This window comes from Sciurus vulgaris (assembly GCF_902686455.1).
Source record: "Sciurus vulgaris genome assembly, chromosome: 11".
NCBI lineage: Eukaryota > Metazoa > Chordata > Mammalia > Rodentia > Sciuridae > Sciurus > Sciurus vulgaris.
In genome coordinates this window covers 6,329,027-6,345,996 of record NC_136472.1, presented here as the reverse complement: position 1 = coordinate 6,345,996, position 16,970 = coordinate 6,329,027, and the positions used below count along the sequence as shown (strand labels likewise).

Sequence of the window (16,970 nt, the reverse complement as noted above, 5' to 3'; positions counted from 1 at the left end):
CCCTAGGACTGAAAAAAATAAAGGTAAAAAAATAATGTGCTGGGGCTGGGGCTCAGTGGTACAGCACTTGCCTAGCATGTGGGAGGCACTGGGTTCCCTTCTCAGCACCACATATAAATAAATAAAGGTCCACTGACAACTAAAAACATATTAAAAAAAAAAAAAAGAAAGAAGACACAACTAAAATTTAAAAAAAATAAAAAGTGCCACTTAAACTTCTGGTTTCCAGTCTAATCCAAACACACAGAAAACAGAACAAACCCAAAAAGTCAATTGCTCTTCTTAGATCCATCAGGGAAGTGATGTCAGGAGGCACATTACTCCCTCACATCTGCGCAGGCGGGTGGAGACAGTGCTGGCGGGGCAGGAAGAGATGCTCAACAGCAGGCAGAGGGCGGGGACTCAGTGGGACAACTGTCAAGCACTTCAGGGGAGGGGTGGGGTTCGGTCAGGTGGCAGAGCACTTGCCTAGCACCAACAAGGGCGAGGTCAGTCCTCTGCCCTAGAAAAAGAAAAAAAGAAACTTCAGGGGACCCATCATGGTGGCCTCCACAATTCTCCAGGTCCTCACAGTCATATCAGAGATAAAAATCCCTTCATAACATAAGAAGGTACACGCCTATACCTCCAATGACGCGGGAGGCTGAGGCAGGAGGACTGCAGGTTTCAGGTCAGCCTCAGCAACTTAGCGAGGCCCTGTCTAAAATAAAAAGGGGTGGAAATGTAGCTCGGTGGTAAAGTGCCACTGGGTTCAATCTTCAGTACCAAAAAATAAAAATCCCTTCACGCTTCTGGCAGACCAATGGGGAAGGAACCATCTTAAAATACACAGCAGCATGTTCCCCTTCTTAACCAATCCTGTCTGCCTCGGGAGAAGCAGTTTTGCCAGAGCCTAGTCAGCTGGAGTTTTCTCAGGGCCTAACGTACCTTAGGAGAAGGGGAATATACCACTCCAGTCCCTCTGGTCACCCTGCCTCACCTAAGGGGAGCAACTCCAAGCCTGGCAAGTTCACTGGGTTAAGGGCACAGGCTCACCAAAAGGCAAGCCCCAATCACAGGACTACAGGTTCCACATTCAAAAATCGATTAACATGATTTATCACATCAACAAGCTAAAGAAGAAAAATCACAACTATACTGTGGAAATAAAGGGAAAATCACAATGAAAGAAACATTGAATGGGCTTCTCAAATAGGAAGTAGGCGGCCGCTGAGGAAGCAGGCCACATGCAAGAGGCCACAGCAGCCTGGGCGTGCACTTGGGCAGACTCTGCCCGTTGACTTCAGGAGGCATCTGGAGCACCTTAACAACAGAAATCACACTGTGCCAGGGGCTCAGGATGCGTATCAAGGTGTTATGGAACACTTTTTTGTGCTAGTTTTTGTACTGGGGACTAAACCTAGAGGCACTTTACCACTGAGCCACATCCCCAGCCCTTTTTTTTTGAGACAGGGTCTTGCTAAGTTGTCCAGGCTGGCCTCGAACTCGGTATCCTCTTGACTCACTCGCCCAGCTGGACTCTTGTTTCACAGACATTTCCTTTCTTTCTATACATTCTTGTTTTTATCTTGTAACACTAATGTGGCCCCTTTCCTTTCCAGCATGTAAACTCCTGCCTTTCCTATCTCCCTCGGAATCCAGATTCAGAGCTATCTGAACCATTCCTAAGACCCCCAAATAAAGATCGTTTCACTGCAGCAGTCTCTCAGTTTGGACAGATCACTGTGTCAAGAGATGAAAGAAAAGCATTCGACACACTAGGTATGGTGGTGCACGCACCTGTAATCCTAGCAACTCCAGAGGCTGAGGCAGGATTACATGGTTGAAGCCAGCCTTGGCAACTTAGCAAGACCCTAACTCAAAATTTTAAAAGGGTGCAGGGAGCAGGTAACTGGGGAAGCAGTTCAGTGGTAAGGCACCCCTGGGTTCAACAATCCCCAGTACAAAAAAAAAAAAAGTATTTGACAAAATTCAGCACCTATTCATGATAAAAAAGTAAACTCTCAGAATACAAGAAATGGAGAACTTATTCAACTTGATAAAGAGCATCTATAGGGAAAAAATCTTTACCTCATACACCTCAGACAGATCAATAATCTCCAGGATAAATAAAGATTTCAAAAAACTTAATGCCAAAAAATAATAATAATAATAATAATAATAGTCCATCGATAATAAATGGGCTAAGGAACTGAACAGACACTTCACTGAAGAAATACAATTGATCAACACACATGAAAAAAATGTTCATCATCTCTTGCAATTAGAGAAATATAAATCAAAACTACTCTACAATCTTCATCTCACTCTAGTCAGAAGGGCAATTATTAAGAAAACAAGCAATAATAAGTGTTGGTGAGGATGTGGGGAAACAGGCACACTCATACACTGTTGGTGGGACTGCAGATTGGTGCAACAACTTTGGAAAGCAGTATGGAGATTCCACAGAAAACTAGGAATGGAACAAAACAACGTTTTGTTGTTGTTGTTGTTTTTGTTTTTTGCGGTGCTGGGAATTGAACCCAGTGCAAGGAAAGCACTCTACCAACTGAGCTGTATCCCAAGCCCTGGGAACAACCATTTGATCCAGCTACCCCATATCTCGGTTTATACCCAAAGGACTTAAAATCAGCATACTACAGTGATGCAGCCACATCAATGTTTATAACAGCTCAATTCACAATAGCTAAACTATGGAACCAATCTAGATGCCCTTCAACACATGAATAGATAAAGAAAATGTGGTACATATACACAATGGAATATTACTCAGCCTTAAAGAAGAATGAAATTATGGCATTTGCAGGTAAATGGATGCAACTAGAAAATATCATGCTAAGTGAAATTAGCCAGTCCCAAAAAACCAAAGGCCGACTGTTTTCTCTGATAAGTGGATGCTGATCCATAGTGGGGGGGGGGGGGGGGGGGGGAGAATAAAGAAACTTTGGATTATGCAGAGGGGAGTGAAGGGAGTGGTGGGGTAGTGGGGATGGGAAGGTGGTAGAATGAGAAAGACATTATTACCCTATATACACATATGAAAATTTTTTAAAAATATTTATCAGTCAAAAAAATGATAATAAAAAATTTCAATAACAAAAAAACAGGAAAAAAATTTAAAAATAAAGAACATCTATAAGAAACCTATAGCTAACATCATATTTAATGGTAGCAAGGTCACAACTTTCCTACTAAAAACAAGAACAAAGCAAAGATATTCCCTCTCACCACCCCTTTTCAATATTATACTAGAAATTCTAGCTAATGATGCAGAAAGACAAGAAAAGAAAATAAGGGGCCAAGCATAGTGGTGCACATCTGTAATCCCAGTCACTAAGGAGGCTGAGAAAGGAGGATAGCAAGGCCAGCCTGGGCAATCTGGAGAGACCCTGATTTCAAATTTAAAAATTGGGGGGCTGGGGATATAGCTGAGTGGTAGAGCACTTGGCCAGCACGTGTGAGGCCCTGGATTCCATCTCCAACACTACAAAGCAAACGAATGAAGAAAAAAGGAAGCAGGATGTGGTAGTACATTCTTACAAGCCTAGCTACTCCAGAGGCTCAAGTAGGAGGATGGCAAATTTGATGTCAGTTGTGATAACTTAGCTCTTGTCCCAAAATAAAATATATAAAAGGAGTGAGGATATAGTTCAGTGGTAGAGCACCCCTAGATTCAATCTCTGGTACTGTGGGAAAAGAAAAGAAAAAAGGATATAAGGTATACAGATGGGGGGGAGAAATAAAACTGTCTCTATTCACAGTAACATGAACATCTATGTAGAAAATCTAAAAGCACCAACAAAAAACCTGGAACTAATAAGAGACTACAGCAGGACTGCAGGCTGTATGGTTATTGTATAAAAGCCACCTGCTTTCCTATATAACAGCAATGAAAAAGTGGAATTTGAAATTTTAAACATACTACATTGCATCTCCCAGAAATGAAACACTCAGATATTTCAAGATACACATGAAATATGTATAAGGTCTACATAAGGAAAACTATAAAGATTCTGATGAAAGATCTCAAAGAAGAACTAAACAAATGGAAAGATAGTACATGTTCACAGACAGGAAAACTAAATATTTTCAAGATGTCAGTTCTTTCCAACTAAACCTGTAGCATCAACACAATTCCAATAAAACTCCAGCAAGTTGTGAATCAAGAGAATCATGTACAACACTTAACTGTTAAGGACCACTAGCCTCCAGGAAATTACAATCATCTTTATCCTGGCCAGATCATGTCTGCAGAGGGCTGGAGAAGGCTCACTGTGCTCACATTCCAGCACTAGCACCACAACTCCAAATACTGATTACTGGGGGAGAATCACAGTGTCACCACAGGTCCACAGGCAAGGCCATTCCACTATGCAGACCTACAGTCCAGACACTTGTAGGACTCAAGTTATATTAAGTTATCTACTTAGAAAGTCATGTCTCCCATTTGTACTTAAGCACTACCTTTTCTTTTGAATAAATGAATATTTGAAATTATGTGATGCTAAGCATTCTGTTGCAAAACAATAAAACAGAACTTATACACAAAAAAAATCCTCGCTGAGTTATTCTGCGGGTACCAACAAACTGATTCTGAAGCTTATGTGGAAAGACAAAAAGAATAGCCAATAATATTGAAGGAGAAAAACATAGTGAGAGGTCTAACACTACCCAACTTCAAGACTTACAGTAAAGCCGCAGTAACCAAGATAGTGCAGTACCAGCAAAAGAATGGATAACTAGATCAACAGAACAAAATGGCTCGAAAATAGCCCTGCTTTTTGACAAAGGAGCCAAGGCAATACAATGGAGAAAATGGTCTTTTCAACAAATGGTCTGGACAACTGGACATTCACATGCAAAATTAAAGACACAGTGTACCCTTTGTTTTAAAAAAAAAAAAAAAAAAGACTTAAGATGGGTCATAAACCTAAATAAAAAATGCAAAACTACAAAACTCCTAGACAATAACATAGGAGAAAATTAAGAAGACCTTGGCTATGGTGATTTTTTTATAACAAGACAGGAAATAAATGTCCATATTTTTTATTAATGAAATTCAAAATATGATAATTAAATCAAATTTTGCAACACAGGCCTACCCATAAAAAAAAAAAAAAATGGAATCATTTAGGGAGCATAACATTTAGCTTGAGGTTCAAAGTTAGTTTCCTATCACTGACATCAGTTACTAAACACTTAATCTGTTAGTGCTGATGTGCAATGAGCACTGACATAATGCATCACTTAGAAGGCACTTCAAAAGTTCTATTAGATCCCTCTCTTGATCCCACTGCAGATGCTGACATAACAACTCTGCTTTGAAGGAAATAAGAAAATAGCTTATTCTGAGTACCATGGCCCAAGTACATGGGTTCAAGTTACCCTGAATAATTTGGTGGTAGTTCTTAGAAACAACATTAAAGGTCCGATCCAAGGCTGAGGCTATAGCCTAGTGGAAGAGCACGTGCTTAGAATACACATATCCTGGGTTCAATCCCCAGTGCATGCACACACACACAAAAGGCATGATTCATTGAAAGAAATAGGTGATAGGGTTAACTTCATTAAAATCAAAAACTTCTGCTCTGCAAATGACACTGTTAAGAGAATGAAAAGACAAGTCACAAACATGGAAAAAATATTTGCAAAAGACACATCTGATAAAGGATTGCTATCCAAAATCTACAAGGAACTCTTAAAACTCAACAATAAGAAAACAAGCTGGGTGTGTGGTAGCTCACGCCTGGATTCCCAGTGACCTGGAAGGCTGAGACAGGAAGATCACAATTTCGAGGCCAGCCTCAGCAATTCAGTGAGACCCTAAGCAATTTAGCAAGACTCTGTTTCAAAATAAAAAAAGAAAAAGGGCCAGGGATATGGCTCAATGGTTAAGTGACCCTGGATTCAAACCTGGAAACAATAATAATAGTAAAACAATCTGATTAACAAATGGGCAAAAGACCTGAACAGATACCTACCAAAGAAGATGAGGAAGTATGAAAAGGTGTTCAAAATTATGTCATTAGAGAACTGCAAATTAAAATAAGATACTAGTTGGGTGAAGTAGCACACACTTGTAATCCCAGTTACTCAGAACACTGAGGCCAAAATTTCAAGATCACTCTGGGCAACCTGTCTCAAAATAAAAATAATAAAAAGGGCCAGGGATATAGTTCAGAGGTATAAGAGTTGCCTAGCATGTGAGAGGCCATAGACTCAATCCCCAGCACCAAAAAGAAAGGGAGAAAAAAAAAAAAAAAAAAATCACACACCTATTCAACTAGCCAAAATTCAGAATGCAGACATCACCAAATACTGCCAGGATGTACAGCAATAGAAAACACCATCCACCATTGGTAGTTATACAAAATGGAAGCACCTCCTTGAAAAACAATTTATAAGTTGGCAGTTTCTTACAAAACTAAACAATTCTGACCATATAACCCAACAATCACAATCTTGGGTATTTACCCAAATGAACTGAACACTTACATCTACCCCAAAACCTGCACATAGATGTGTATAGTTGCTTTATTCATAATTGCCAAAGCTTGGAAACAGGCCAGATGTCTTCAATCGAAGAATGCATAAGCTGGCACAGCCATACAATGGATATTACTCAGCCCCAAAAGTAAAAAAGTAAACTATCAAGTCATAAAAGACATGAAGGAAACTAAATACATGTTACTAAAGAAAAGGCTACATGCTTGATTCTGATAGTGACATTCTGAGAAGGGCAAACCTATGGAAATAAAGAAGGGATGAGTGGCTGACAGGTGTCAGAAAGGAGGAGTGACCAGACAGAGGAATTTTTAGGGAACTGAAACTCTTCTGCATCAGACTACAATGGTAGATCCACGCCGTCACATAGCTGTAAAAACCCACAGAACACCGTCTGCAGTGGCACACCTGTAATCCCAGCCACTCAGGAGGGTCGCAAACGTGAGGACAGCATGGGCAACTTAGCAAGACCTTGTCTCAAAATAAAAATAAAATTAGAATGGGCAGAGGATGCAGCTCACTAGAGGAAAGTAGTAAGTACCCTTGGGTTCAATGCCCAGTACAAAGAAAAACAAAACAAAATTTAAAAACCCCCAAGAATATACAACACCAAAAAACCCTAATGAAAACTATGAGCTGAGTAACCATGATGCATCAATGCAGGTTCATCAATTTTAACTAGCACACCACTCTGCTGGCAGATGTGATAATGGGGGAGGCTATACACACTGGGGTTTGGGGAGCAGGGGATGTATAGGAACTCTGCAATTCCTGCTCGATATTCCTATGAACCTAAAACTGTTCTTTAAAAAAACAAAACAAAACAAAAAAAAGAAGTGCTAGGGGTATATAGCTCACTCAGTGAGAGAATGCATGCTTAGCATGCCTGAGGCTCTGGGTTCAGTCCCCAGCATACACATACCAAAGAAAGAAAACACCAGAAGAAGGAAGTCATCCATGCAAAGAACCAAATTTTCACAGTAAACATTAAAACAGTATAGCTCAAACTTTATCTAGCAAAATGAAACAAAAAATTATTTGTTCTTATATTTAATATAGTTGGGTTTTTAACTATGTATTTATACCTAAAATAAGAAGAAAATCAAGTAGGGAGTTTAGGCATAATTCTTCCCCAAAATTTCATTATGGAACTATAAAACACAATTTGTCCTCTATTTGACATTTACTGATTAACTTTGGCAAAAATATCTGAGGAGAACAGTGTTGGTGGCACATGCCTATAATCCCAGAGACTCAGGAGGCTGAGGCGGGAGGATTGCAAGCTCAAAGTCGGCCTAAGCAGAAATATAAAGGATGGGGATGTGGCTCAGTGGTTAAGCACTCCACTCCTCGGTTCAGTCTCTGGTACCCAAAAAAAAAAAAAAAAAAAAGATTTTGCCAATCTTCTCAAGGTCCTGTATTTCGGTATGTAAATGATTCTGTTTTGCCCAGCTCCTGGTATCATCCAGGTCATTTATTTTCTCTTCTCAGTTAGGGAAAGATATGTATGAAAACTTCTGAACTGTTCTCAAACTTTTTTCATTAAACTTCATGAAATATTGCACCTTTTGCAAGATTTGCAATTTCATTTCACAAATGATTTTTAAGTGTTTTATCAATCAGCAATGAAAATAATAGCAAGTCCTTGATCTTGATCAGACAGGGAGAGGCTGGGGATAGAGCTCAGCAGGGAGAGCACTGCCTCGCCCATGAGTCCGTGGGTTCCATTCCCAGCACAGAAAAAACAGTAAGACAGGCAGAGAAGTTGGTCCAAGTTGTGATGTCTGGGCACAGATAAATTCTTAAGTGATCAGTTCATTATTAACAATTTTTTTCATGTTCTGACAATTTTTATTTTCCCTTTACCTCTCATAGCTGAAGAGACTCAGGTAACCAATTTTTTTATAATAAGGACCCCTGTTTATCACACAGCAAAGAGGCCAACTGAGATAAAAAATGACAATTACTACAAATATTAAGGCAGTGCCTACTGTGTGCTGGATATTCTAGAGCTGGAGATACAAAGGATGAACAGGAAACACCCTCTAGGAATTCAATCCACGTGAAAGCTAATGAATAAGCACCCACAAACATGGAAAGTGCTTGGAGATCGAGGCCTGCATGTCTCAAGCGCTGGCAAAAAAACACAGGAGGGAAAGCAATTCATTCTGTCTGGTTCTAAGTTAGGCCTTAAAGCAGGACACCAGGGAAAGGCTGCCAAGTAGAGGGTAAGAGCAAAGAAAGCCCTGGTAACTGAGGACACAAAGCTCATTCAGAAAATGCAGGGTCCAGTGGAGCTGGCTCCATGTTGGTCACTGCGGTTTGGGGAAAGGGGTGATTTTAAAACAATAGCAACAAAAAAAGAACCCCTCTAAAAAGGTAGTCTGGTGCCCAAGTTGAGACCTTGCAAACAAGTTTGGATTTTATTCACTAGGTACAGGAAGTCACAGGAGTAACAAATGATATCTGAGAAATACCTGGTAACAGGCTATGGAAGGGGTGGAGATTAAATGCGGAGATCACTGGGCCTCCTGTTACAGCGCCTAAGCAAGAAGGGTGGGCAGGTATCACCCTCCCCAGGCCTCCACAGCCTAGAGAAGGGACTTCCAGGATGATGTGAAATCAGAAATGATCTCAGGACTTGAACCATGATGTCAATAACTCAGAGAAAGCAGAAGCACATTTGGGATGGGAGGACCTAAAAGGTTGTTAAATCTTGGATAGGCTGAATGGACTGAGGTGAGGTTGTATGGTCTAATAAACTGCTGCAGATGAACTGGCACTCAGCAAAAAGCTGGAGCTAGTAGCACACACTGTAAATCCAGCAACTCAGGAGGCTGAGGCAGGAGGATTGCATGTTGGAGGCCAGCCTCAACAATTTAGCAAGGCCCGAAGAAATTTAGTGAAATCCTATCTCAAAATAAAAAGGACTGGTGATGCGGCTCAGTGGTAAATTGCCTTTGGGTTCAATTGCCAGTGTGTGTGTGTACACGCGCACGTGTGTAAAAGCACACGCACACATGCGCATACACACAAAAGCTGGAGCTCAAAGGGATTGGGAAGTGGAAAGTGTGCAGGACAGCTGGAGCCACACTAAATGCACTGCTCACCGAGGACCATTGATTTTTGACCAAGTGCATTCCTCCTACTCTCATTTGCCTTTTTTTTTTTAAAAGCTGGGGACTGAACCCAGGGCCCTGCACATGCTCAGCACTCACTCTACCACAGAACATTCCCCAGCCCTTTTTTTAAAGCAAGGCGTCACTCACCTTCCCATGTCCTAAATCACCTTTTCTCCTTATTCAACTCATTCCATAACCACAATCTATTCCAGAACACAGACCCAAAAGGTGTTCCTACTTTATTTAAAAAGGCCCTCTGTCTTCCAAGACTATTAACTTCTTGAGAACAGAAACAAGACATCCTCAATGCTTTTGTAGTGACTGGTTTGAGCCAGTCTGAAAGGTTTAAGATCAGTGGCACTCTCTGGAGAGAACCACAAAAATGTCTTAAGGCTGGATCCAGGGTGTCCAAATGTTTCCACAAGCCCCAGGCCAGTATAAAGATGCAGAAGAGGGGGACACCAGGGACCTAGCAATTCAGGCTCTGCCTGCAATCAACAGTGACTGGCCTTAGGCAAGTCACATCCCTAAGGCAAGTCACATTCCTAGGTTTTCTGTTTTTACAGGATGAAAATATATGGTCTAAAATAATCTGTACCTCTGATGTAGTTGAGAATTATCAGATCTAACAGGATTTAAGTTTCGGAGTGAATTTTCTTTCTATCTTTTTTTTTTTTTTTTTTTTTTGCAGAGCTGGGGACTGAGCTTAGGACCTCATGCATGTTAGGCAAGCACTCTACCACTGAGCTACATTCCCAGACCCTCTTTCTTCTTTTTTTAAAGTGCCCTTAAAGCCAGGGTAGAGTCACATGCTTGCAATTGCAGCAATTTGGAAGGCTGAGGCAGGAGGATTGCAAATTTGATGCCAGCCTTAACAACTCAGTGAGGCCTAAGCAACTTAACAAGACCCTGTCTTAAAATTTGAAAAGGCCCAGGGATGTAGATCAATGATAAAGTCTTGTGGGTTCAATCCCCAGAATCAAAAAATAAAAAATAAATAAAGTGCCACTAGGAAATTCAGGAATGATGTAAACATCTTCGATGTTCTTTTCTCTGCTTCCTCCCAGCTGCCTTTTAACTACTTGCTCATAAACGTATCTGTAAGTTGGACTTGAAACGCAAAGAGGAAGTGAAGTCCAAAGAATCCATGCTGCTGCACTAATGGCTCTGGTGAAAGGCTGCGGGCGCAGAAAATAAATCAAACGATAAAACTAGTATTTGGAGATTATCGGTGCCAGCCAGCCAGCTTCTAGACACTTTGCACTCAACCTGGTCAGTCTAGCACAAGACTGACCAGTCTTAGTGAAATCCTAGCACAAGACAACCGATCGGGTTTTTTAAAGGTCCAAACAGAAGGACCCACACTCAATGTCTAAATGCTCGTCACCTGGGAGCAGAGCGGCCGCAGTGCCGAGAGCACAGCTCTATCTTTCTGTGAAGTCGGAATCTGCAGACACGTACTTCCGTAATTTAAGTTTAAGGACAAATATTCTTAGGTTCAAAACAAAGGGATAAAGCCTACTTTTGCTTTTTGCAACCACGCCTCCCAACTTCAGTTTCCCTCCGACCTATCAACGGCTTTCAGAGGGGGACAAGAAAAGTCACCAAGTGGCCTTTTTTAAGTCCGGCCAACATCCCAACTTCTTCAAGGCCGCAGACCCCGCAAGGGGCTCTGCCGACACGCCGCGCGTGGGCTGGGTCCAGCGAAGGGCCCGGCGCGCTGCCCGCCGCCCGCCCGCGTCACCTGACCCGCGGCCCGCGCGGCGCGGCACCGACCTGATGACACTGATGTGGAACTGGTCCTCGCGGAGGCCCCGCCAGGCGCCGGGCAGGAACTCCTTGCACCACAGGTAGGCCTTGCGCCGCGTGCGCGGATCCGGCTGCTCGGCGGCCGGCGGCGGCGGCGGCGGGGGCAGTGCGAGCGGCGGCTGCCGGCTGCCCAGCGGCTTGGGCTCCGGCGGGCCGGCCGCGTCCCGCGGCTGCCCTGCGCTGGGCGCCGAGGCCGCGCTGCCGCCGCCGCAGCTCAACAGCAGCCCGAGCGGCGAAGACTCCGCCTCGCCGCTGGTGCAGAACTTGGTCTTCATGCCGGACAAGCGGCCGAGGAGGCGCGGACGGCCGCAGCGCGAGAGGGCGAGGCTCAGGGTCCGGCCGGGCGCCCGCCTGCGGTCGGGCGGGGTCTCTCGCGGGCTCCCTCGCGGGCTCTCTGGGGGCGGCCGGCGGGCGGGGATGCGCGCGGCGGGCGGCGGTTGGAGCGCGCGGGGCGGCAGTGGCAGTGGCAGTGGCAGTGGTGGCTGCGGCGGCGGCGACGGCGGGCGGCGGGTGCTGCCGGCCGCGGCGCTCGCTCTATACAGCGCCGCACGAGGAGCGCCGCCGCGTCACAGCCCGCCCCCGCGCTCGCCGCTGATTGGCCGTCGCGCGCCGCCCCTGCGCATCACAACCGCCGCCGCCCTCGCCACGCCGCCCTCCCATTGGCTGAGGCGCCGCCTCCCCCACGGGCGCTGCGGCCTCCGGGGACGGGGCGGAGCGGGCGCGGAGGGGGCGGGGCGCGGAGCCGGGCGCCTGGGGTCGCCCGGAGGGCGGAGAGGGGAGCGCGGCGCAGGGACGGTCCCGGGCCGGGCCGGGCCGGGCCGGGCCGGGCCGCGGGCGGGGCGGGCAGGGCGCTCGGGGCTCGGGAGGACCCGGGGGAGGCTCGGGGAGCGAAACTTTCCCTGGGCCCCTCGGAAAGCCGGTGATTGCAGAGGCAGGGGGCCTGGCCGGGGCAGGCAGGAAACTGGTGTCTGGAGGCTGGCTGCTCTTTCCGCGTGACCTCAGGGCAAGGCACCTCCTTCTGGGGCTCCGTGGGTGTGTTTTATGACATTTCTCAGCGCCGGCTCAGCACTGTGCGAGGCGCGTCCACGCCCCGTCCAACCCCAGGCCGGAGGCATCACTACCCGCGGTTCAGAAACCGAGGCCCGAAGGGGGAAGAGGTGATCGGTTCAAGGCCCACAACCGGCCTGCTCACTTGCACTGCTGCTGCGACCCGCCCTCTGCTGAGACTCGCCCTCTGCACACCTCCGCCTCAGTTTCCCTGTCCGTGGTGCTGAGCACTCCGAGGCCAAGAGGCCAGGGCGGGAAGTGCATCCTCCCCTCAGTGGGGCCCCGCAGGCGCCAGAAACACGGCCAAATGTGCTTGCCATCAAGCTGCTGGCTTTGTGGACGCTGTCACCTGCTCTCCTGCAGGGGCTAGCCGGGTGACCATGACTAAAGCACCTTTGCCCTGGTGGGGGTGGGGCGAGGGCTGCGCTCCCGTCCGCCCTCGTACTGCCCCTGTCCCTCTCTCTGGCCCTTCCGCCTTAATAAAGTAAGTGGGGCACAGATAATATAAAAATCACAGATCCTGTGCTGTGGGATATGAGCTGGGACAAGAGGTTTCCCCGGTTGCCAAGAGCTTAGGAAATCCAGGGCCAGGCGCACAGGAAATGGCTTCTTTACAGAGGTTTCACAGCCTCCAGGAAACAAAAATCTCAAAAAGAGCGTGTACTTGTCTGAACCTGATCCAAGACAAATGATCCACTTAACAAAAGGACACAAATGACAAGGCTGCTTATAGGCCTGGAAATGGAACAGGAGGGAGCTAGGCGGTCCCCAGGACTCTGTTCGGGTGGGAGTCCCACTGGGTGTCTGAAAGCCTGATAAATCAAGGTCTCGAGTCAGGGAGACATTTAGATAAGGGAGCCAAGGACTTTGTCTAAAAATACCAGCCCAGGGGAGGTGGGGCCAGTATCAGTGGCCTGCCCAGGTGGCAGGCCCTTTGTCCCATACCAATCTGGTAATCACAGAGGAATGTGGGAAACCCGGCCAGAGAAAGGGGTGCTAGAAATAAGTGACCTCTGTAATTTGAAGTATCTTTCTGGCATCCTTGGCTCAGGCTATGAAGACCCACAGGCACCTTTCTGGGATGGCATCTCCCTGTGGAAGCAAAAGGTTCCTCATTACAGGGACTGGAAAAGTTCCTGGAGCCCAAAGCTTAAAAGTGAAATGTGGGCTATGTGGGTTTGGGGGTGCTGGATGACAGAGACGGAGCACCATGTGATGCTGCTCCAAGCTTTGTCTCCCCTCAGGAACCATGAGCACTGCATTCTGATTTGAGGGAAATGTATAGTCATCCCTCAACATCCAAGGTATAAAATGGCTGTGGTGTTTGCATTAGAAACTGCCACATCTTCCCTGTGCTTTAAATCATCGGTACATGGCTTATCATACCTAATTCGAAGTAAATGCTATTTACATAGAGGAAATGACAAAGGAAGACATCTGTACATGTGTGTACAGATGCAGTCTTTTTTTTTCTTTTTAATATTTTTGATCCGACATTGGTTGAGTCCACAGATGTGGAACCCACAGATTTAGAGAGATGGCTTTCTCATCTAGAGTGCAACCACCTTTGAGGAGCTGGGACTTTGGTGGTGGTGGTGGTGGCAGCGCCTGGCCTCCGTCTCACCTTTCCCTTCCACAGTCACACCTCTGTTCCCACTTCATTACAGGAGTGCCCAGGCTTTTGAGGGAGCACCAGACTGCCCTGCTGGAGGTGATTCTTTTCAACCTATTGGCTTGAGTGCTTAGAGAAGACCGATGTCACAGGGTGCCAGCTGTGATGTGACTTGAGGCTCATGTCCTGTGCCTGGGAGGGACTTGTCCTCCTTCACCAAAGCTTTCTTTCCCACAGACTTCTCACCCTGAGCCCACCAGGAAACAAGGATCTTATCCAAAGTTCCTTCCCTTAATAGCAATGTCCCAAACCTCAGCAGAAACCCTCCAACAATTCTGGAGCTCAGCTCCATTACCTCCATTTAACAGATCAGGAAACCGAGGCTCAGAGCCGTTAATAACTCACTTGAAACCACACAGATGGTTGAGCCCAGGCAGCTTGGCTACATTCCAGAGCGTCCCAATTTACTCTCCCAAGAAGGAACCCAATTGGCCCAGCTCCTCTTTGAATGCCCTGTCATGAGGTGTGGCCAGCCCAGGAATTGGTGCCCCTGAGTCAGGTGCCCAGGTCTGGCCCAATCATCTATTAACAATTGGCTGGCACCAGACATAACCACCTGAATGGCAGGTCCTGGGGACAGCCAGGTGCCTTCCCAGGCCACAGCCGTGGTGGGACGTTAAGTGCGGCTCCTTGGTTGAACGTGTGCCACATGCAAGTCTCTGCTTTGGAGAAGGCCCTGTGTGACTCAAGTCCTTTATTCATGTCACAAGCACACCCTGCAGACACTGGTCCTCACCTCTAAAACCTGCATAGCACAATGGGGGACAGACATGCTCTGAAGCCTGGCAGCTCAGAGCCTGGCATCCTGCCTCCAACACTTACCTGGCAACTACCTTCCGGCAGGCCACTTACCTCCCCTAAACTTTATTTTCCTTGTCTGTAAAACGGGCATGACAGCCCACCTCATGGCAGGTGTGTGTGTGAGAAGTCATGAGACAGTGGGAACAGCATGTCATACAGCACACAGAAAATGGCACCATTTCTTTCTAAATTCCCACAGTTTCTGCAAGAGAAGGAGCAGTTATCTGTTATGGCTTCCACTTAATACTTAGAGACGGAGCCCGGCCAAGGCTGAAACCCCTTGGCTGAGGAGCTGGACCAGGCAGGGCTCTTTCTTCCCAGGTGTCCTGCATCCTCTACCCCAGACACTGCTCCTGCCAGCAGCCCCTTTGTGTGTAGAACACAACACATGGTGGACAAGGATATAACGTGGGGCTCTCATTGGTCCATAGGGATGAAAAAAAAGAGACGTTCTCATTGGTTCATTCTTATCTTCATCAATCAGGACCCACCCTTAATGCTGGGTGGTCAATTCCACCAGAATCCACTAGGCAGAGACTGGAAGAGTTTAGCATATAGTAATACTGAAACACTAGGTTTGCCTGAAAGGTTAACTCTGTCCATAGGAGCGGAAAACCTCCCTGAGTGGAGGTTTTTGGGGACCTTTGGAAGGTTGAGAAGGCACTCACCTGGCAGTAAAGAGTATCCCAAAGGAGAAAACACAGCTAAAAATATGCTCATGACCCTTGAGCTAGCAACCTTATTCCCAAGACCCTTTCAAGAAAAGAAATTATTCAAAGCAAAAAGCCCATGTGCAAAATTGCTCATTGCCACCTTATAATTGGAAAAAAGCTGTAAATACCCTAAATGGCCAACACCCCAGGGGGCTGGGCTAATAAATGATGCTGGGCCCACATGGCATTGCAGACAGGAGTTAAACACACCCAGGTTGGGGCTGCAAATTAGTGCAGCCACTCTGGAAAGCAGTGTGGAGATTCCTTAGAAAACTTGGAATGGAACCACCATTTGACCCAGCTATCCCACTCCTCCGCCTATACCCAAAGGACTTAAAATCAGCACACTACAGAAATACAGCAACATCAATGTTCATAGCGGCTCAATTCACAATAGCCAGACTGTGGAACCAACCTAGATGTCCTTCAATTGATGAATGGATAAAGAAACTGTGGTATATATATACAATGGAATATTACTCAGCTATAAAGAATAATAAAATTATGGCATTTGCAGGTAACTGGATGAAATTGGAGAACATCATGCTAATGAGATAAGCCAATCTTAAAAATCCAAAGGACGAATGATTTCACTGATAAGCAGATGATGACACATAATGGGGGGTAGGAGGGGTGCAAGAATGGAGGAAGGAGGGACTGTATAGTGGGAAAAGAGGGATGGGGGGAAGGAAAAAATAACAGAATGATTCAAACATCATTGCCCTATGTAAATGTATGATTACGCAAATGGTATGCTGTTACTCCATGTACAAACAGAAACAACATGTATCCCATTTGTTTACAATAAAAATAAGTTAAAACACACACACACACACACACACACCTGAAGTCAGTAAGAGCAAGTAAAGGGTTCATTCTCCATGCATTTCTTAAGTGTCTCCCATGTGCCTGCCATAGGCCTTGGCACCATAGATATGGGGAAAGTGGTTCTGCCTGGTTCCTGCTCCAGTCTAGACTGGCAAACTGCCCACCACCACCCTCTCTCTCTCTCCTCACCCGTTTGTTGTGTGTGTCTCCCCATCTGACTGGGGCCTCCACCAGACCAGGGACCTTGCCTGTCTTGTTCTCTATGGTGCTCAGTACAGGCTCTGCTGTTTGTAGACACTCAGAATTCTATTTGCTGATTGAATGAATTAGTGAAGTCCCAGCTCAGCACTTACTAACATGTGAGTTTGGACTGAGCCTCAGTTTCCTCATCTGTGAAATGGGGATTATAATGCCCAGTGCTCAGGGCGGTTGTGAGGATCAAATGACAGAATTCAAGTCACAGCATGCAGGAGG

At 46.0% G+C, this 16,970-nt stretch overlaps 1 protein-coding gene across 4 annotated transcripts in view; it reads right to left on the bottom strand.

Moving 5' to 3' along the window:
* CHKA (choline kinase alpha) overlaps positions 1-11,983 on the bottom strand; it is a 54,666-nt gene extending 42,683 nt beyond the window's left edge. For 3 of the 4 annotated variants that reach the window (XR_013757680.1, XM_079103191.1, XM_079103192.1), the window contains exon 1: positions 11,403-11,982. Coding sequence is in view for 3 of the 4 variants with exons in the window: in XM_079103191.1 (XP_078959317.1) it covers positions 11,403-11,710 (308 nt within the window). In the remaining variant the exon portion in view is untranslated. Of the gene's footprint in view, positions 1-11,402 lie in introns of all 4 variants that reach the window. The other variant, XM_079103193.1, reaches the window with a different exon arrangement.
* Positions 11,984-16,970: the final 4,987 nt, after the last annotated feature.